Here is an 18,274-nt window from a genome sequence, read left to right on the forward strand (position 1 = left end):
TTTGGACTATTGTTTTTTATTTTTATCCTAGGGGTAAGTAACAAGAATTAATTTGGCTTTCAATTAGTGTTATCAAAAGGTGGCCCGTGAGCACAGAGCAGGTTAGATCTCTCTCAGCTTGGATTTCTCCCGGCGTTAGGGCAGGTCTGGAGCAAGGTGTGACAATATGTATTTTGTTCGACCCTGCCTGAGTGTCCTCTTGTGTTGCCAACCGTCGTGACATCTCCATGGCCGTACCATCCTGTCGGATAGCTTATCAGACTGATGTTGACTGTTGGATCTCATGGCAACAACAGTCGGTAGGCTGTCTGACATTTTGGTATCTCTCATCTGACCGTTTCCTCATCCATCTCCAGCTGTTTCCATTGAACATCAGTAGCACGTGAATGTTTTGGGGTTGAGGTGGAGGCGAGCTCAGCAGTCGGGCAGCGCCGCAGGCCACATAAAAACCATCTTTTTAAAAGTTTCATCTCAGTCCTGTGTGAGGTTTGTAACGTTTCTCTTGTAATGCTTCCTATATAGCTTTAACCAATGTTACCGAATGGAGGGGGAGGCTTTTAACAGGGACTTCTCTCAGCAGAGCTGCTGACTGGGTTAAATACCTGGAAGCCGGAGTGTGGGGAGGCAGTACAGGGCAGTTAAAAGCCATTCATTTGCCCCTGTGGATTTTTAAAAGATGAACAGTATTTCTTAAATCCTGGCCTTGTTCATTTTTTGGCCTAAATATGGTCTTTGAAAGTAATGCAGAAAATAACTTACTCTAACACAATACTCATTCAAAGAATCATAATAGATACTTTTTTCAGTCTACTAAAACTTTAATTTTACACTTTGTAAGCGATGCTGTCAGCAGTTGAGAGCTGTTTGTTACACTTTTCTTCAGGACACTTGGATCAGTGAAAGCGCTGGTTGCTGCCCTCCCCAGTTCCGGTGGCAGCTTTTTGTCCTCAGATCCACCGTTCGCCTTGGGGACACTGGTATTTACTTCCCACAGCTCTGGTAGCATCTTAAAGCCTTTCGTGAGAGTAAATGACATTCATGCCACGTTGAGGTCCCTGTACACTGTCAGATCAAAATGAGGAGACTGTGTAACAGTAATTAAAAAGAAAAAAAAAAACCCTCTTCCTAGAGCTTGAGTCAATAAACTACACCTTTCTGAGGGTCTTCTCATAATTGTGCCTCCCTGCCTACTGACAGAGAAATTAAAAGCTTTCTCCCACTTTTATTTCAATCTATGTTTACATACCTATAGTGTGAAATAGATCTATTGTTCTGCAACTCATGTTTTATGTGTCCATTCCAATGAGCTGTGCTGCTGTTCTGGAGTTTCTGACACTATTTACAGAAGGGACCGGTCATTCTACTTCTACCTGTTCAGCCGCTGGGAGATTATACTTGGTAAAAGGTAAAAAATAATAGAAAGGAAAGTTATGCAAAGCTAATGAGATACGCAAATGGATAGTTTTGTGTTTGCCTAAATAAACAAACAAAGAACTGTTTCCCGGTGTTTATTTCAGCTGGATTGTTTGCATTTCTGTATATTGAGCTTGGTTGTTACGCTGTGAAACCTGTCGTCCCAAGCGTTCCGCAACGAGAGGGAACACAGAGGTACATCTGCAACTGCATTTTGTGGCTTCACAGAAAGACCCAGAGCCTTTAGCGTTTCATCTGAAAACATGTATTTTGCTCCCTTAATCCAAAGTTTCCTTTTGTTGTACGTATTTTCAGTTACAGTTGGAAGCAGTCAGTCATCCACTTAAAGTGTGTTGGAGAAAAATCCAAAGTGAGCTCTGCTGGAAGAGCAGGGAAATCACTATATTTTTAGCTAAACTTAGACAGTGAATAAAGTAGCTTGCTTTTTTTCTTGGAATGCCTGAAAATCACACGGAAGTAACAGCAACTGATGTTTGCCCCTCTCCCCGCCAGCCGGGATGTGCCCCCAGCAGGGCAAGAGCTGTGTTGGTGTAAGCAAAGCTAAAACGGTCCCACCGGTCTGTGCCAGGCGGAGCCAAGGGACAGGCACATATTGGATCAGATCACCCAGTTCACACTTCCCTCGGCCCCATCAAAGCCACCAGGACACCTCCTGCTCCCTGTCTCTGCTCGTAGTTTCTTACCCCCATCCCCGTGTCACACTGTGTTTCTTGTTAAAGCAGCTCCCTCTGAAACCACCCAGCTGCCTGATCACGCTAAAAGATACTTGTCATTAATACTTGAAGATGGCTTAATGCTCTTCCAGAAAGTCCTTTCCTGCTGTGCTTTTGGGTTTCATTCCTTAATTTGTGAGAATCAGCCTCCCTCTCACTGCAGGCAGTGCTAATTGCAAGCACAAATACTGTGCATGTTTCCCTGATTATCAAGGACAAATATAAATATTAGTGAGCAAAATTGATTGCAGGTGTAAAAATAAGTGGTGATTGGGTGTGTTCCTCGGAGGTAAAAGTAATGCAGTTGTCTTTGAAGCACATGGTTAAAAAATACTTTGTAATCAGCAGTTAAAAGGTTGAATGTAATTATATGTAAGGTAATTGAAAATGCTCTTCTGAGATTTAAAATTGTAGGGTTTTCCTGTAAATTTGTATTTTTAATTTTTTGTTTGGAGGAAGAAGACAAACCAGTAAGTTCTTTGCTCAGCCCGCTCCAGATTGTGGCACGAAGTGGGGTGTGAAAGGGGGGGGAGCAGTAGCCCAGGAGGCTGGTCCAGGTGAGGGTTTAATTGCTGTGACCTCTTCAGGAAACGGGGAGTGAAGCAATCGCCTTCCCTTCAAAACACCCTGCTGATTTATTCAGAACTAGATTGAGGGTAAATATTTGCATATGCTCTTATAAACTCGCTTCTAAAGGGATTATACTGAAAAACTCTGAGCCTGCTGTGACTTTCCTGATTCAAGCATCTAATTGAGGGCATGAAATGCTAGCGTTTTTTTTTTTTTTATCTGTTTCACTTGCTTGTTGATGCGTCCACTCGGCTTTCCTAAAAGGCAGCAAAACCCTGGGAAAAGGCTGTAACAGCCTGGGTCAGTTGTCAAAAGAGTGAAAGGAGCTGAAATGTAGAAACTGTCATCAAATGTCCAAAAGCCACCTGGCTGTGTCACCTCCCGGGTAAAAGCAAATGGGAGAGCCTGGTAATCTGTGACAGGCTTCTTGGTGTGTGTCAGGAATTCAGCAAAATGGTATTTTGGTCAAAAAACCCGATTATTATTCTGTGCTGGATTTAAATTGCAGGGGCTGTTGAGCTGTGAAGTCATCCAGCCTGGTCACCGCTGGTGATGGTCAGTCCTGGTAAAATGAGTGTGCAAATGTGAACCTGCTAAATGGGCCAAGCTTTCTTTTATTCTGCCTTTAACACTGCCCTTTATTGTGCTAGAAGGTTTCTTTTTATTATTTCTTTTTATTATTATTACTCACTCATGGAATGATTCAAAGAGCATCGACTACAGTAGCGTTAAATCAAAGGTCATCTTTCTTTAAACCTCCTTTGACTGGTCAGATAGGGATAATTTTGCTGCATCTTCCGTGTTTCAAGGGAGTTACTCCCAGCTTAATTGTTCTACTGGTTTCCCAAGAAGCTTAAATGAGTTGCCCAGGCAGCTGGTAATAAGGAAACTCGCTGCTATTTCCTGATGAAAGGCAAGAGATAGGACTCAGCTCAGTGTATTGTTCCCTGCTCTGATAACGGCCCTGGGGCCGCACCCTGCTGCCGTGGCCTCAGAAATTGCTGCTCTGTCCCTGTAAAAACTGTGAGTTGGTGTCTTCTCTGGTGACTCCCTGCTTGAGGGGTCCTGCCAGGGAATGGCTGTGTGTTTAGTGCACGTGATTTAAGGCATATTCCACCGGTTTTGGGGTTTTTTTAACGCTAGTGTGACAGAGCAGGTCACACAGATCTGGTTCTGCCTCCCCAGGAGAGGTGGTTGGAACTTTTTGTTTCCTTGTGGCCTTGGTGGTGTGTCACGTCACTGCTTTTTGCTCTGTGGAGGATTGCACTGATCTCAAAGATACCTCAGATCTAGGCAAAATCTGTGAACTGCACCCAAGTGTTCGTTAGCCTGGCTTTACGCAAGATTGTGACCATAGTTGTGATTGATGGCATCAGACTGTGGGGAGTCACTTACACGAGTTACAGGTGATCTGCGTGACATTTCTAAGGTTTAAAGCCTTTTCACTGGAGGGTGGCATTGATTTGGCGGGAGTGTCATCAATTTGGCAGAAGATGTCACGTCAGCCAGAGCTCTTAAGCTACTGGAGCGCAGGCAGCACCAGAGCCCAGCGTGCTGGGGGAGGTTAAACTCTGCCTCAAACCAATTAACAAAGTGTAAGAGATTAGATGCATTTCCCAATGGAAATGCAGTGACCTCGCGGTACCTCTGGTTTCCTTCCATGTTGTCAGGAAGGAAACTGGCAGTTCTCTTGCAGAAGCTGCTGCTCACTGAACCGCACACATGCTTTCTTTGAGGCTTACACTTACATGTAGAAGCCGTGTGAGTTTTGAGGGACGTGTGTGTCTTTCCTGAGACTGCAGGTTTCTTGGGCTCTCTCTATCTGTTGCAAAGGCTTGAAAACCAGGTTTGTGTGCTCGGCATTTCCTTTCTGTCTCTGAAAAGAACCTGGACCTGCATATAGAAAAAATACAGTTTTCGATTTACAACATCATACGAATCTAGCAACATTCACAAGATATCTCTGGTCTGTTTAGAAACCAGTCTTCCCTCAGTGCCTCGTTTGCTGCAGCTGTTTTCTGGAACACTGTCATATTTAGGATATTTTTGTAACAACAGATTTTGTTTCTCCGATTTCTTGATTTTTCTGTCTCACCTCAGTCCAGCTGCCCTCTCCTGACATAGTCACATGCATCCATGTGCGTTGCGTAAGACTCGAGGTGGGAGCAGCAGGAAGAGAGAAACTTTTAAGGTGCCTGAAGCTGGTATTTAGTTAAGCTCAAAGTAATGGATGCCAAAAAAAATTTCAGAGCAGTATTTCTACTAGAGCTGTGCTAATGCAATCTGTGTTTTTATTTCTGTTGCCCCCTTAACGTCTATATAAACCTGTCTTAAACACTTGTGCATATGCACAGCCACCACGTGGCAAATCACGGCGGTGTTTGTGCATGAACTGAAATGGTTACGGCTGCCCAGGAGGAGTGGTGTTTGGCAAGACCTGATCCTGAGAGGCTGAGCTTCACAGTGTCACTGCTGTCTCTTCTCCTCTCAGCCTTTCTCGTAGCCCTGTCTGGCCTCGGTGAGATTTTTTTGGACAAGTTCAGGCCTGTTGACTGGAGTTTTGTTCAGCTTGAACAGGACCCTGTGGGTACTAAAGCAAGGTCAGGTTTCTTTTATAATGTCATTGAAGAATAAGCTCCCCTTTCACAGCACGCGTTAGGTTTGTATCTATTTTTTATATACTACTGCACTGTGAAAATACTGGCTTTCTGTGGAGAAGCCTGACTAAATCTTTATAGAGGAAAATAATGTGAGAACCTGAGTTAATGTCTGGTAGGGAGGGAAGGGAAGCTTTCTCCTTGGGAGAAGAATATTTAATTGGATTTATGTTCATCAGGTGCCAAATTAATGTTTTTAACTGTTTTATCAGTTGCATTAGGTTTCTTTGCCAAAATTCGGCCTAAGAAGGAGAAATTGCTAGTTCACAACGTCAGGTAACTCCATAAATACAGTTGCTGACTCGGTGACTCAGAATCAGGTAGTGACACAGGCTGAAGCTGCCCGAAGTGGGGTGGGGAGGAAATTTCCCAGTGTTTTCTTTGCAAGTGGCAGAAATGCCTGACAGCCAGCAGCAAGCAGTCCAACATGGAAACAGGGATTCTTGAACTCGGTATTGTTCTGCGCCATCTGGAGAGCAGTAGCTCTGAACTATTGCCCAGCTCTCCCCATACTTATTGAGGATGTTATAATGAACAGCTACAGCCGCCCTTGCCAACCAAGCGCAGAGTCAGTATTTTATTACACCTTCAGCGTGTGGGATAAGGCTGCTTTCCATTTGGCTGCGTCGGCGGAGTTCTGCTTACATGCTTCTGTAAATGATCTATTACATATTGGGAGACTGCTGGGCAAAAGTTCAAATTAAATCATGCCATCTGACCACAATTACACCACTCTCAGGCAACTGAAGTGTATTTTTGTGAGCCTTTAAATAAACATTACATTGTACGTGTAACCAAATATGTACAATAATCATTTTCGCAGAACGCACCCATTGAAATGCAAATATACCATATAAGAAGGTATTTATTTCTTGTCACATATAACTAGTGAGGCAAAAGCCGATACCATACTGAAGCTCAAGCAATGTTTATTTTGTCTTTTTTTTTGTATTAACCAGTGGCTTATTTTAGTTTCTCCACTTACTGCTCTTACTTTTAAAATAGGAATCCTGGCCCAGAGAGCGTCCTCATTTGAATTATTTTTCTATCTTACGGTGTGACGATCCATATTCTAAAAATGTTGGTTTTAAGACCAGCAGACAAGAAGGTTTCTGCAATCTCATTCACACCGATAAATCCAGAGGCCTGTGCCTTTGCTTTATACCATTCGAGACTCTTAGAACTCACTGTTCAGAATCTCTCAGGCTTGTATGAACCATGGGGTTAAGGTTTAAACTTCTTCCATGATCGTTATCATGGAATATATTCATACTTCTAAAAAATGCCTTTAGATTTCCTATTTCCTAACGAGCAGAAGCAGCCTCTCTAATCTCTCATCCCAGGCCATCTTCCCCTTTGCCGGTGTGCTCCCTCTGGTTGGTGAGAACATTTGTTTGAACCACCACCCTCCGGGCAGCTGTTTGTGCTTCTGGGAAAGGGTTAAGCAGGTTCTGCTGATTCACCGAGGTAGGTGACTCATTACCCCACCCCCACGGAGGGGAAGTGGCTGTCTAGAGGGAGAGGATTCATACAATGTGAAATCAGAAGGGACCATTGTGAACTTCGAGTTTGTCTGAAAGAGCCGGAAAGGCTCTACAGTTAAAATTCAGGATTATCAGCTCTACATCCAGGCCAGTTAAAAGCCGTCTGAGTGTCCGGGCTGTGCTTTTGGAGCGTGGGTAGAGGTGGGATCGGAAGGCAGAGGCAGGAGGCTTGAGGAGGAAGCCTACACTGGAATTTGCTGCCTTGGTAAAGCTGTGTCTGGGCTGCCCTTGAAACCAGTGGAGGAAAGGCAGCAGCTCAGTTCCTTTTGGAAGTTTTTTGTACCATATGGGGTCCATGAATCACATTTCTGATGACTCTTGTGCTGTTTTTAAAGTGGTGTCCAGCAAAACACAGACTTCTTTAAAGTACACGTTGACATCTGAGAGTATTTCCTTTGGGATGTTTGGTCCCTCATTTCATAATATTTATCTACGCTAAATTTATTAACAAATGCAAAAGGAAATGAATTATTAATTCAATATCCTTTTGTACCTTAGTATTTCCTAGTAGTAGATCAGCTGGTAATTTGAACATAACTTGCTTCTTTCTTATTGATAAAATCCTAGTTGTTGTGGAAACCACAGATTTTTGCCCTTAATCTCAAGCTGTTTCAGTTCAGTAAATCTCTGCAGGTAATCCTCTTAAAAAACCTCTTAAAAACTCTTATATATTTACAGTACGATTCTATCCTTTCTGTACTGGTAGTGAGTCTCACCTTGTAAGCACCAATGTATATTTGAGTCCAAATAAAGTCTATCTGTAACTACATTAGTGCCCTGTCACTTGCCAAACAGTTACTATGTTTAAAGTATTTGTAACAAGTTAATTTTTGTTCCTGGTTTAGGGTTTGGGTTTTTTTGGTGTCCAAGTAAAAGTTACCCTATTCGTTAAGTCAATCTGCTATAGTTAAAGAGTCCTTGAATCAACTTCCAAGTGAGCTGCACCTGTCCATTACAGAAAAGCAATAGTGAGATTTGGTGCATTGTTCCCTGGTTTATGGACATCCTGTGGGCAATTTGCTTAAAACTTGCTGGGTCAAGGCCACGGACTCTCTTGTCCCTGTTTGGGTGAGCGATTGGCTTGTCCTGACCTTTGATCTACCTCGTTCATTTTAATTTCGAATGAAATAAAGGCCCTCCGCCAGGCTCAAGACTATTTACATAATTAATTTTCTCAATAAAATAGAAAATGACTACTCCGCCCTCTAATATAACTGTAGATGATGAAAATGTGATAATAGCTCTTCACTTCCTGCCGCTTTGACCCTCTCCTCTCCACATCCTGGGGAAAAAAACCAGAGGAATCCAGCCATAGATCAAAAAAATGAAGGCTTAGTTTGGGAAAGGGTGTGAGAATTTCAGAACTGAGGTCAGCCGTGAAAAACACTAACAGGAAGAAGGCTAGAGATGCCTAAAACAATTCCTGTCAATCTGTTCTCCAGAGCAATGAAAGGGATTATAACAGCTAATACAAGTTACACTTTTGTTTTCACCTCCCTTTTTTTTTTTTTATAGTTTTGAGGAATCTGTGTTGTAAAAATTTGGCCGCTGGGTGGGATCCTCTATTGCTGCTTTGGAAAATTTTGTTTTCCCATGGAAGTAGGAGAATTTTCCCTGAATCCTAACTGCGAACAAGTTCTTACAGAAGTATCCTTGTTTAAGCATAATGCACCGGTTGGCCTAACTCCATCTTTGAGCTGCAGAATCTTTCCTCTCTGTTTTCATACGTTATAACTAGAGATTAAATAAGGATTTTTTAAAATTTTTGCTTTGGGGTTATACATGTTAGCTGTGTGCTGCATTTCCTGACGTGGCCCAAATTCTGCTATCAAATGTAAACAAACCAACCCCCCCCAGATATCCTGCTCCATTGACTAAAAGTGACATAAGCCATAGATAATAAATGTACTTAGAAAGAATGGATAAATGGGTCTATGTCATTCATAGGTGCAATAAGCACCTGCTGTATTTGCTTCATGAGCAGAATTATAAATACATAGAGATAACATAAAGTTATTTCTGCAATAAAGTTACTTATTGATGCAGGAGTACAATAACCCATTGCTCTCTTCCTTGTTTCTGAGAGAACTTATCTGTCCTTAGCTTTTTTAAATCTCTTTTACCTGTCTTGTGGAACAATGAGGAAAAGTATGGATCCCTGGGACTCGGTCATTTTTCAGACGAGGAGTTACGTCTTCTCATTTCTGATGCTGGAAGTTGTCAGTCTGGTATCTGTTGAAAACACCAGGGAAAATTATTTAGATGTTGCTAAACATCCTGTGCCTTTTGAAGGAGGGAGGAGGGAGAACCTCACCATTCTGTCTCCTCTCCTGACCCTTTGTTCCTTGCAAACTTGAATTGCCTGGGATGTTTATCTTAACTTCTTGTGCAATCTTTCCTCGTTTCTTCTGTGAAAATACCCAAGTTAAAGACAATGGTTAAAACTGACAAAACCAGAAAACTAGAAATCCCTTTTGACCGGAAGAGTTCCTCAGCTCTGAGCTGCCAGGAAGTGAATTCGTGAAAAAGTATTAAATATCACAAATAATATCCTGTAACAAAAGTTCCATGTAGTTTTGAACTTCCAAAAAACTCCAGTTTTGCTGAACAGTGTAGGACTTGAAATATGGCTGGATAGTTGAACTATGATTATTGTGCCATCTCACTCTTTTGCAAGCGAGTTCCTAAAACAGGAATTAGAGCAGCTGAGTGAAAACAGAAAGCAAACCAGACTGAGTTGTTGGATTACGTACTCTGGTCTGCAAGAAGAATATTGTCAAAATGTTTTGTCATAGATGTTAAGTGTTTTTTTAATATGACAAGTTGGTTATATTTATCCTATCTGCTTTCTCCTCTTTGCCTTCCCTCTTGTGTTTTCCCCACCCACCCTGCGAATGATTCTCATTCCCCTCTATATTTAATTATTTTGCTATTGACTGGAGGCACCAATATAGCTCTTAATTTACACAAGTAATTTTTCTGCATGAACCAGGACTAGACACACATCTAATGGGTGCTGAAGGTTGTCCTACTACTAACGGGCAGTTGAAATCCACTGTGGCTTGCATTGACTCAACCAAGCCAGAGAACAGCTATTACTATGAGTGTATTTGACCAACTGTGAATTTAGCCCCAGTACTTACTTATTTTCTTCAGATTTGCTTGTACAGTTACTTGAATCTTGTCAGAAGCCTGTTTGCCATTGCAGGTGTCAGGTGCCAGAGCTGCTTTGAGAACAGGTTCCCCAGGGGAGGGAGAGGATTTTAGTGCTTCTGTACCGGGCCTGAAGAAAAGTGAAGAGGTAAACGAAACCGGGAAAGGAAATAAAGATAAAACAGAATGTCTGCTGGGCTCTAACTGAAGCCTAGCAGAATTACAAGGTCATTTCTGCATCTACCACTGTGTTAATTAATTAAAGATTTAAAATCTAAATCAGAATTCCTAACAGGGCAAGATTTCTATGTCATCATCATGAGCCATATTGCAAACCTCTTTAACATACGTAGCATGATACTATGTGTGTGCTCATCTTTTAGTTAAAAGCTCAGAAGCCTGGCATGAAACAGCACTAAAACCTAAAGGGAAACTATAAGATTTGCCCACTTCTCAAGGGAAAAGTCCTTAAGACTAATTTCTTAAACTTTTATGCCTATGTAATAGCGAGTGGGATTATTTCCACAGGAGAACAGTGACATGGCAGGGGGAATAGCAAGGATTCCAAAAGCTCTCCCTGCCATGACAGAGGCAGAAGAAAGCTCAGTGTTACAACACAATCCTTAATGCTACTGTACTCTTTTTATTTTATAATCACCCAGTCTGTGTCCCCCCAAGCTACTGCGATCTCCTCCTCCCCTCAGGCTGGTGCAGCTGAGGGTTTGCAGGCTGCAGCTTCACAGGGGCACCACCTTGTGGTCGTGGTAAAACCTGTGCAAAAAAGAGCCCGTTTCTTAAATCGACTTTTGAAATTACACAATCTATTATATTTATTATATTATAGGCTCTTACATCTGAAATTTACTGGAAATTCCCCTCCCAAATATGCTTAAATAAATAAAAAATAATAATAAAAAAAAAAAACTACCTGCTTCTAACTTACAGGAAGAAGCGCAAGAGTTGTCGTTTTGCTTAAACCTGTGGTAGGTAAGATCACTTGAAAACATGGCACAGTGAAATGGCCAGAAAAGCCTATAATTCATTATAATCTCTAATAGAACTTGAAGATGACAGGAAAATGAAGAACCCTTCATACCTTTTTTAAAAAGATGGTTCAGAACTTCTGCTATTTTGTCAAGGTTAAGGTCCTTAAAGTAGAATTTAAGTCTTACTTTGCTTTAAAGGAAAAGGTGACACACTATCGTATCTTGAATGATACCCAAATGGAGTTTGGATTAATAATTCTGATACTGTGCATTTTTATCAATATTGAAGCATTCTTAGGGTGAAATGTTATCAGTAAAAATTGAAATTGGAGGATGCCTTACTACTGTAGTTAAACACACATTTAATTTTTATCTCACATTGGTTCATGATGGTTTAGATGCTGAGAGTTTAGCCTGCTGAGAAATCCTTCTGCGTAGACATTCTTTATGAAAAATATCCAAGTGCCAAAAATGATGTTCAAAGACTTAGCTTCAGTACATAGCAAAGATATTGAAAAATAGCTATTTATTAAATATGTTAAATATGAGTAATGCCTGCCCATATGAATATATTCAGTTCTGATTCAGTTCTTACTATTCTAACACACACACACACACACTGCTTACAAGGCTGAAAAATAGCTACAGTCCAGTAATTCATATACTTCAGGAAGTTGATGGAAGGTTTTCCAGTGCTGGGTTCTTTCAGGAAAGCTCTATTTCAGACCATTTAAAAAAAAAAATCAAAGGGTGGTGTAGCTGGAGATAACTTGTTCCAGAGTTGTGAAGCTGTCCAGGAAATCTTCCTCTTCGATTCCGAATTTGGTGTACTGGTGAATGTAGGCTCTGTGTGTTGAAGTCACAGCAGGAAAAAGGATAAGACATTAGAAATAAGTGAAGAATCTCACACATTAAACTTCAAATGGCAGTTATTAATGAAGTCTCAGCATAATTATTTTCACTTACTTGGAAGCAAACATATTCCAAGCTTTTCCTACAACATTGTCAAGAGGTTTCAGCAGGAACTGGCTATTGCTGACCAAAGAAGCAGACTTCTCGTACTTGTTAAATGCTCTTGGTGTTTGCCATGCATTAAAAGCATCCTGAGGCCTTAGCCATGATGTGTATAATGAGGGATCTCGGAAACTTCCTGTAGCAGAAAAAAAGACAGCCCTTTTGACATATGTAAAGCTACAAGCTCCTACAGCCTGATCTCAGTAGTCCTGTGTGACTTAATTAACGCTTGGCAGATGAATTCAGGCCTTGAAAAAAGTCTGTGGAGTGGCCAGCCTGTTTAAAATACAACTGGTTTAAACAGATTCATTAGATTATCTAGAAGTGTACTCTTGTATCGGTACTTCATCCACAAGCTGTGCTTATCGCTCCAGAAGTGGCTAAATATATTTTCAGACAATATAGCCAAGAATCCTATCTTGTCTACAGACTTCAGTCTCTTCCTCCTTCCCTGAAGCGCTTCAGGGTTGTGTGGGTTGTAAATACAACAGCCCTAAGCAATTAGACAATGTGGCCTCAGACATTAAAATGTTTCTAGAGGGAATATTTGCTTTAGTAGTCAAATATGTGGCCTTGGTGGGTTTTTTTTTTTCATTTTCATCAGATACGGTTGCAAAGAAAACAGTGAGATGTGAAACAAGAATCAGTGAGGGACTGTGTTTCTCTTTCTTACCTAAGTCTACGCTGTGCGTATCTTTTCCTCGCAGGATAACCAGGTTGGCAATGGAAGTATTAAAATGCAGCGGCCTGTTTGTGGAATGACTGGAGGGGACAGAGGAGCCCAGACGTGGTGGTTTTACTTGCCAATCAATACCTACGAGATTTTGGCAAAAAAGATAAGCTTCTGCACATTAGTTAAGCAGCAATTACACAATTCTTAGAGCAAACCAGTGCTAATCCAGCAGTATTTGCCTGGCAGTCACTAGTCTTACCAGAGAAAATGGATGCTCGTTTCTATACTTAGCAATCTGCCAGCCCATTCTTTGCATAACTGGAAGCTACACTGAATTCCCCATGTAAATGATATGGGAGAGCTAAGCACGCTTTTAATTAGTAGAAGGTATAGAAAGAAAAAGCAGAGCAGAACTAACTATCCAAGGAATGTTCCAAATGAATCATGTAAATTAAGTGCATGGCCAAAAACTGTTTGTTTTGCGTATTTTTCAATAGTTATAATTAACTGAGATGTCTGGGAGCAAAATCGGGAGCAAGCCAGGAGCTGCTGTGGCAGCTGAGGGAATAGCTAAAGGAGCAGCTGGTTATGTAGAGGCAAATTCCTGCTGTCTGAGGGCAGCAGCTCGTTTCTGGACTAAAGCTAATCAGTGAGCTCCACAAAAGAGTAAGCTTTATTTCAGCTGTAAAAATAAAGGCTTAAAGAGTGATGGATACTGGAGATGAGTGAATGCTTTTTACCTTCCTCCATTTTAGCATTAGCAATGAGCATCTGCCTTAAATGTCTGATGAGTCCAGGCCAACTGAACGCGCTATAAGCGAGGGAGTTTTCAGGCATCTGAGGTATGTTACGAAGACCCAACATCTTGAATTCAGGATGTGGAACTAACGTCTCCATTAAGTCTCCTGAAAGAAGAAACGAACAGCTGTTGTTTGACAAAAATACGGCAGAGGCTAGCTAAAATAGGAGAAGAGAGCGAGGAATTTTACAAAGATCTAGGAATTTAAGGTAAGAAACAAAGCAGGATATATAAAGTTTTAAGTTGACAAATACACGGACACACATCAGACAAAGTAAAGTAATGCAAACTTGCTCTGTACTACTGAGTTCTATACAACCACATTATTAGCTCTTGGTTTACAATTTCGACTTGTCTAGCTCTGAATCTCAACGACCCCATGCACTGCTAAAGAGATTGACAGACAGATGTGAAAGGTTAATTTTACAAGCAAAACTCTTGGCAATATGGGTAACTTTCTTAAAGATACAAATGTCAGCCTGTTGCTTGTTGCTACCAAGTTTGTGCTTGCCCGTCTTCTGCCAGAGCGAAACACAGAACTGTCATTTTGTTTCAGTTTATACAAACTTCTAACCTAATGTCAAATGTAAAACTCAGTCCAAAATTACTGACCTGCACAAATTTCCTCTGAAATATAAATAGGTACAAGGGGGTCTGTAGGCGCTTGAAAAAGGAGAAACAGGGTTTTTTTGGTAAAGAATGAAACTAGAAGCTGGCAGATCTATTTTTTGACTGCTACAAAATTGGAGGTGAAATTTTAATTTAGTCTTTTGCTTCACTTAATACTTAAGTAAGGAGACTGAAGAACTTAAGTTGACAACATGAAATGATTATAGAAACACATATGAGAATGCATCAGGCAGCTATAGTAGAGTTGGATACCTAACGGGTTTCTGCTGTAGTGTAAGCCACTCTCTGCTGTGTAAGTGGGCTGGAAAACACTCCCCAGCTGATGTGCAATGACTTGATTTACATCCCTGAAGGAGATCTGTTTAATATTCATCAGCTGAGCACAGATCTTGTGGATGACATCATTCTCATGAATGAGAAGGGCATCTGATGACCGGTACAGGTGGGACAGAGTCAAAACAGAGTTGTAGTTTTGAACAATGACCTGGAAACAAACAAACAAAAATACACACAAATCGAACAACTTAATCTCTTCCTCGTTTCTAACCCTCTGGCTACTCTCCTTTCCTCAGTTATGATTTAGGAAGTGATTCATTTTCTTTGCCAAAGTGCAGAATGAGGTCAGGAGCTACTAGAGCTTTTCCATGGAAAGAGAGAAAGACCTGTGAAAATCACATTATCCTTCTCAGTTCATGCAAATACGCTAGAATAAAACATCTGGGAACTGATTTTAATGCTGAGATACGATCATAACAGGAGATTCCCGGTTAGCTGCTGGGGCTTGTCAGGAAACTGCATTATACTTTAGCACTTATATTATCCAGCATTTTTTTTTGTGAAACAAGTACCAAATATTAGGCAAACAGTTTATTAGCTCTGTTACTTTCTGCCATGTTGAACTTTTCAAAAGTAAAACACACCTCTTTTCTAGTTTATTTCACTTGCAGATATTTTACGTTTAAAAGTAAACAGTGATTATAAAGTTGTAGAGTATCTCTTGGAAACATGACATTCACCTCACCAGTGCCGTAGGGCCAGATAACATGGTTTAATATAAATGAGGTTGGAAAAGCATCTCTCAAACACTGGGTCACAAATGCTCCCAAGCCAGACCCTGTACCACCAGCCATGCTCATTATCGTGAAAAATCCACCGAGTCGATCGCATTTCTCTGCTTCTCTTTGTACCAGATTCATTATTACTTCTTTGTGTCTAGGCCCATGAACAGAATAACTGTTGAATAGAAGACAAAACAGCGAGACATGGCAGGTTATATAAAAATAACAGTGGTAAGGTGAAGCTATTCATAAAGGATACTTTTCTTCTTATTATTTATACAACTTGGCATTATGTTGCTCATCTGCTGTAAAGAATGCTCAGCTGTGACATTTTGAACAACAGCTGTTTATAAACCGTGTTTACTGTTTCCTATTCTTAAATCAAATATATTCACTCTAAAATGTTACATATTCACTGTAAATATGTATATCACCTTGCAAAAAGCAGTTGAGAAATTTCACTGCTCTATATATTGCTATTCTAACTTAAAAATAAATCAAGTTAATGTTACATACTCTGCTCCTAGAGAGTCTAGACAGCTCATTAGCCTCTACAGTTCACTTAATGAAGCTGGAAACAATTGCTCGTACCCGTTTGCCCAGTTGTTCCCAGACCCTTGCTTCTGACAGAAGTGTGACCGATCATCGTATTTCCAGTAGCCAGACCTGGCAGCTATTGATAAGGTTTGGCTGATTACTTTAGGTTCCATGTCAACCAGCACAGCTCGGGCAACAGGTACTGGACAGGAAGAAAAACAAAACTCAGAATAATGTGCCAATATTAGAACTTTTTTACGTAAGATGGACAGACTTGCACCATGGCCCGGATTGTGTTCCTCCCACCCATATAAACTGAACTATTAATGGGACAGTACAGGGATGTACAGAAAGGAGGACTTGGCAATGCTCTGGATTTTTGGAGAACCATCTATTACTCCAAACAAATCTGAAATCTAGAGACCATTGATCTTTCAGGAAAGAAACCACTTAATATGTTTTCTAATGCCAGATTATAATCTGGGTCCTACTCTGTGGTGTGATCTATCCACAGTAGAAAATACAGATGTTTGGAAGGAAAGATTATGTGTGCATCTATGCTCAGTTCCCAGCGGTGTTACTGGCAGACTTGCCCTGTGGTCTTAGATACGTTACTGCGCTGATTTTTCTTCCACGGTTGTGAGCAATGTCGTGAAGGCAGACAGTTCTGACAATTCTTCAAGACTGAAGGTAGAACTCATTCTTCAACTGAAGTTGAAAGGCTTTTATTGTTTCTGTACTCTTAACTGTATTAGGCTGGAAACCAGACCCCTCTGTGGGAAACAAACAGTTAAACGCCATACCTTCAGACTCCTCCTCACTGAAAAAACGTTCTTTGCAAGCATCATGGTAGGATTCATTCTCCTTCTTGGAACACAACCCATGTGTGCCACAGACGTCACCACAGATAGCATTGAACACCTCATGGCCAATCTGATTGCCACACTGACCAAGCTGGACTGTGACTATTGACATTCTTATTCACTTTCTATTTAAGCCTAAAAAAAGAAAAATATGTCTTTAGTAACTGTAGAAAGGAAGGGGGGGGTGTAGGGGGGAAGAGGGAAGTTCTGACAAGTAGATTTCCAAGCAGTTTTGCAGTTTTTTCAGAACCTCTACTGCAAAGGAAAAGGCTACTTTTCAACCACTGGCTATTTCTGGGGAAAAATGGACTGTCAGCACTTTCTCCTGAACATCAGAAGAATGCAGGTGGCAGTTTACAGGAAATCAGTCTGTTTGCTGTTGCTATCCATCTGAACAGGCTGAAAGCAACCACAGAGCAAAATGTCTTTGCTTTAACATAGTAGTAATGCAGGATAGAAACAAATAATTGTAACTCGAAGTTATAGGATTAGCCTGTAAAAGCATAGTAAGAAAGGACTATATGCCTTTAGAAGTGTGAAGCCCGTTCAAAAATCTATCTGATTTCCAGTCCTGTACTGTGATGGGCCTGATGCCAAAATCTGTTGAGGTGACAAAAGGATTCCCTAGAGTATTCCCCTTGCTTCCACCAGACAGCAAAGGTTTTGATTCAGTACCGTGTCAGTTGACGTTTTTCCCCGCTCAGCCTTTTGCAGTAGCTCTGGTTTCTCACTTTTCTATTCTCCTTTCACAGAAACGAGGTAAATTTTTTTTTTTTTTTTTACCCCACTTCATTATTCTGGGCTGCTATTTTTCATTATCATCCCAGCTGTGCCGGAGCACTTCTGGAACAGCATTCTTTGGGTAACTGCCAGTGCCACGAACTTGATCCTGCTGCATTTTGCAGGCAGGTTATGTGCTATTTTTGACTCCTGTGCTTGAGTTCAGCGCTGCTGCCAGCCTGCACCTCACAGCCTGCGTGTTGCTGCAAGGCCAAGTTATTCCTCACAGCAAATAAATAAATAAATAAATAAATAGATCTGTGAATGATTTTCAGAGGAGTCTCATGTCCAACCCACGCATGTGATGCCAGCCCTCCTGGTGTGCCCCTGCGCCTGTCACTCGGAGCGGGCCGCTGTCGCTTGCACCCCCCCTCTCTGGAGCCGCAGTCACCCGCCTGTGTGGGGACACCCACTCGGGCTCGGCCGTGCCGACAAGTCGCCACCCGGCGACCTCCCGCTCACTCTCGGGGGCCGCCATGTTCTTGGTGCTGCCCGCCACCCGGCCCTCACGTCCCTCGGCCACCTCGCCCCCTTCCAGAGCCTTTCCCCTCGCCGGCCGCCTCCCGCCCGGACCTCTCCGCCACTCCGGGTGCCCTCCCGGGGTGCCTGCCCCTCGCTGGGACAGCGCCGACCGCCCGCAGCCCCGCTCGCCGCCGGCCTCCCCTCAGGGCTGACCTCGGCGACCCCCGCTGAGGCGCTCAGGCGCCCACGGCGCATGCGCAGACGCCCGGCTCCGCCGTCGCCTTCCCCGCCGGTTCGGACCCGGACGCGCCTTCGAACGACCCGCTTCGCGCATGCTCAGGAGAGACTCCGGGCAGGCCGGGTACAAGGGTCAGTCCTCTGGGCTTCGCGGAGGGTTCTAC

At 42.1% G+C, this 18,274-nt stretch overlaps 1 protein-coding gene across 5 annotated transcripts; it reads right to left on the reverse strand.

Annotated features, from left to right (window-relative positions):
• Window positions 1–11,565: 11,565 nt before the first annotated feature.
• TUBD1 (tubulin delta 1) lies at window positions 11,566–18,211 on the reverse strand. Of its 5 annotated transcripts, XM_074160629.1 has the most exons (9): window positions 18,087–18,211; window positions 16,572–16,766; window positions 15,823–15,970; window positions 15,190–15,406; window positions 14,426–14,657; window positions 13,485–13,649; window positions 12,745–12,885; window positions 12,024–12,207; window positions 11,566–11,903 (listed from the first exon to the last, which is right to left on the reverse strand). In XM_074160629.1, the coding sequence occupies exons 2-9, from the start codon at window positions 16,741–16,743 to the stop codon at window positions 11,801–11,803; spliced, it is 1,362 nt and encodes a 453-aa protein (XP_074016730.1). In that variant the 5' UTR covers window positions 16,744–16,766; window positions 18,087–18,211; the 3' UTR covers window positions 11,566–11,800. The 5 variants fall into 5 exon arrangements, with proteins under 5 accessions (XP_074016730.1, XP_074016729.1, XP_074016731.1 ...); XM_074160628.1 differs by lacking the exon at window positions 18,087–18,211 and having other exon boundaries at window positions 11,571–11,903; window positions 16,557–16,743; XM_074160630.1 differs by lacking the exons at window positions 13,485–13,649; window positions 18,087–18,211 and having other exon boundaries at window positions 11,801–11,903; window positions 16,572–16,743.
• Window positions 18,212–18,274: the final 63 nt, after the last annotated feature.

The sequence above is a fragment of the Numenius arquata genome, chromosome 18 (assembly GCF_964106895.1).
Source record: "Numenius arquata chromosome 18, bNumArq3.hap1.1, whole genome shotgun sequence".
Taxonomy (NCBI): Eukaryota; Metazoa; Chordata; class Aves; order Charadriiformes; family Scolopacidae; genus Numenius; species Numenius arquata.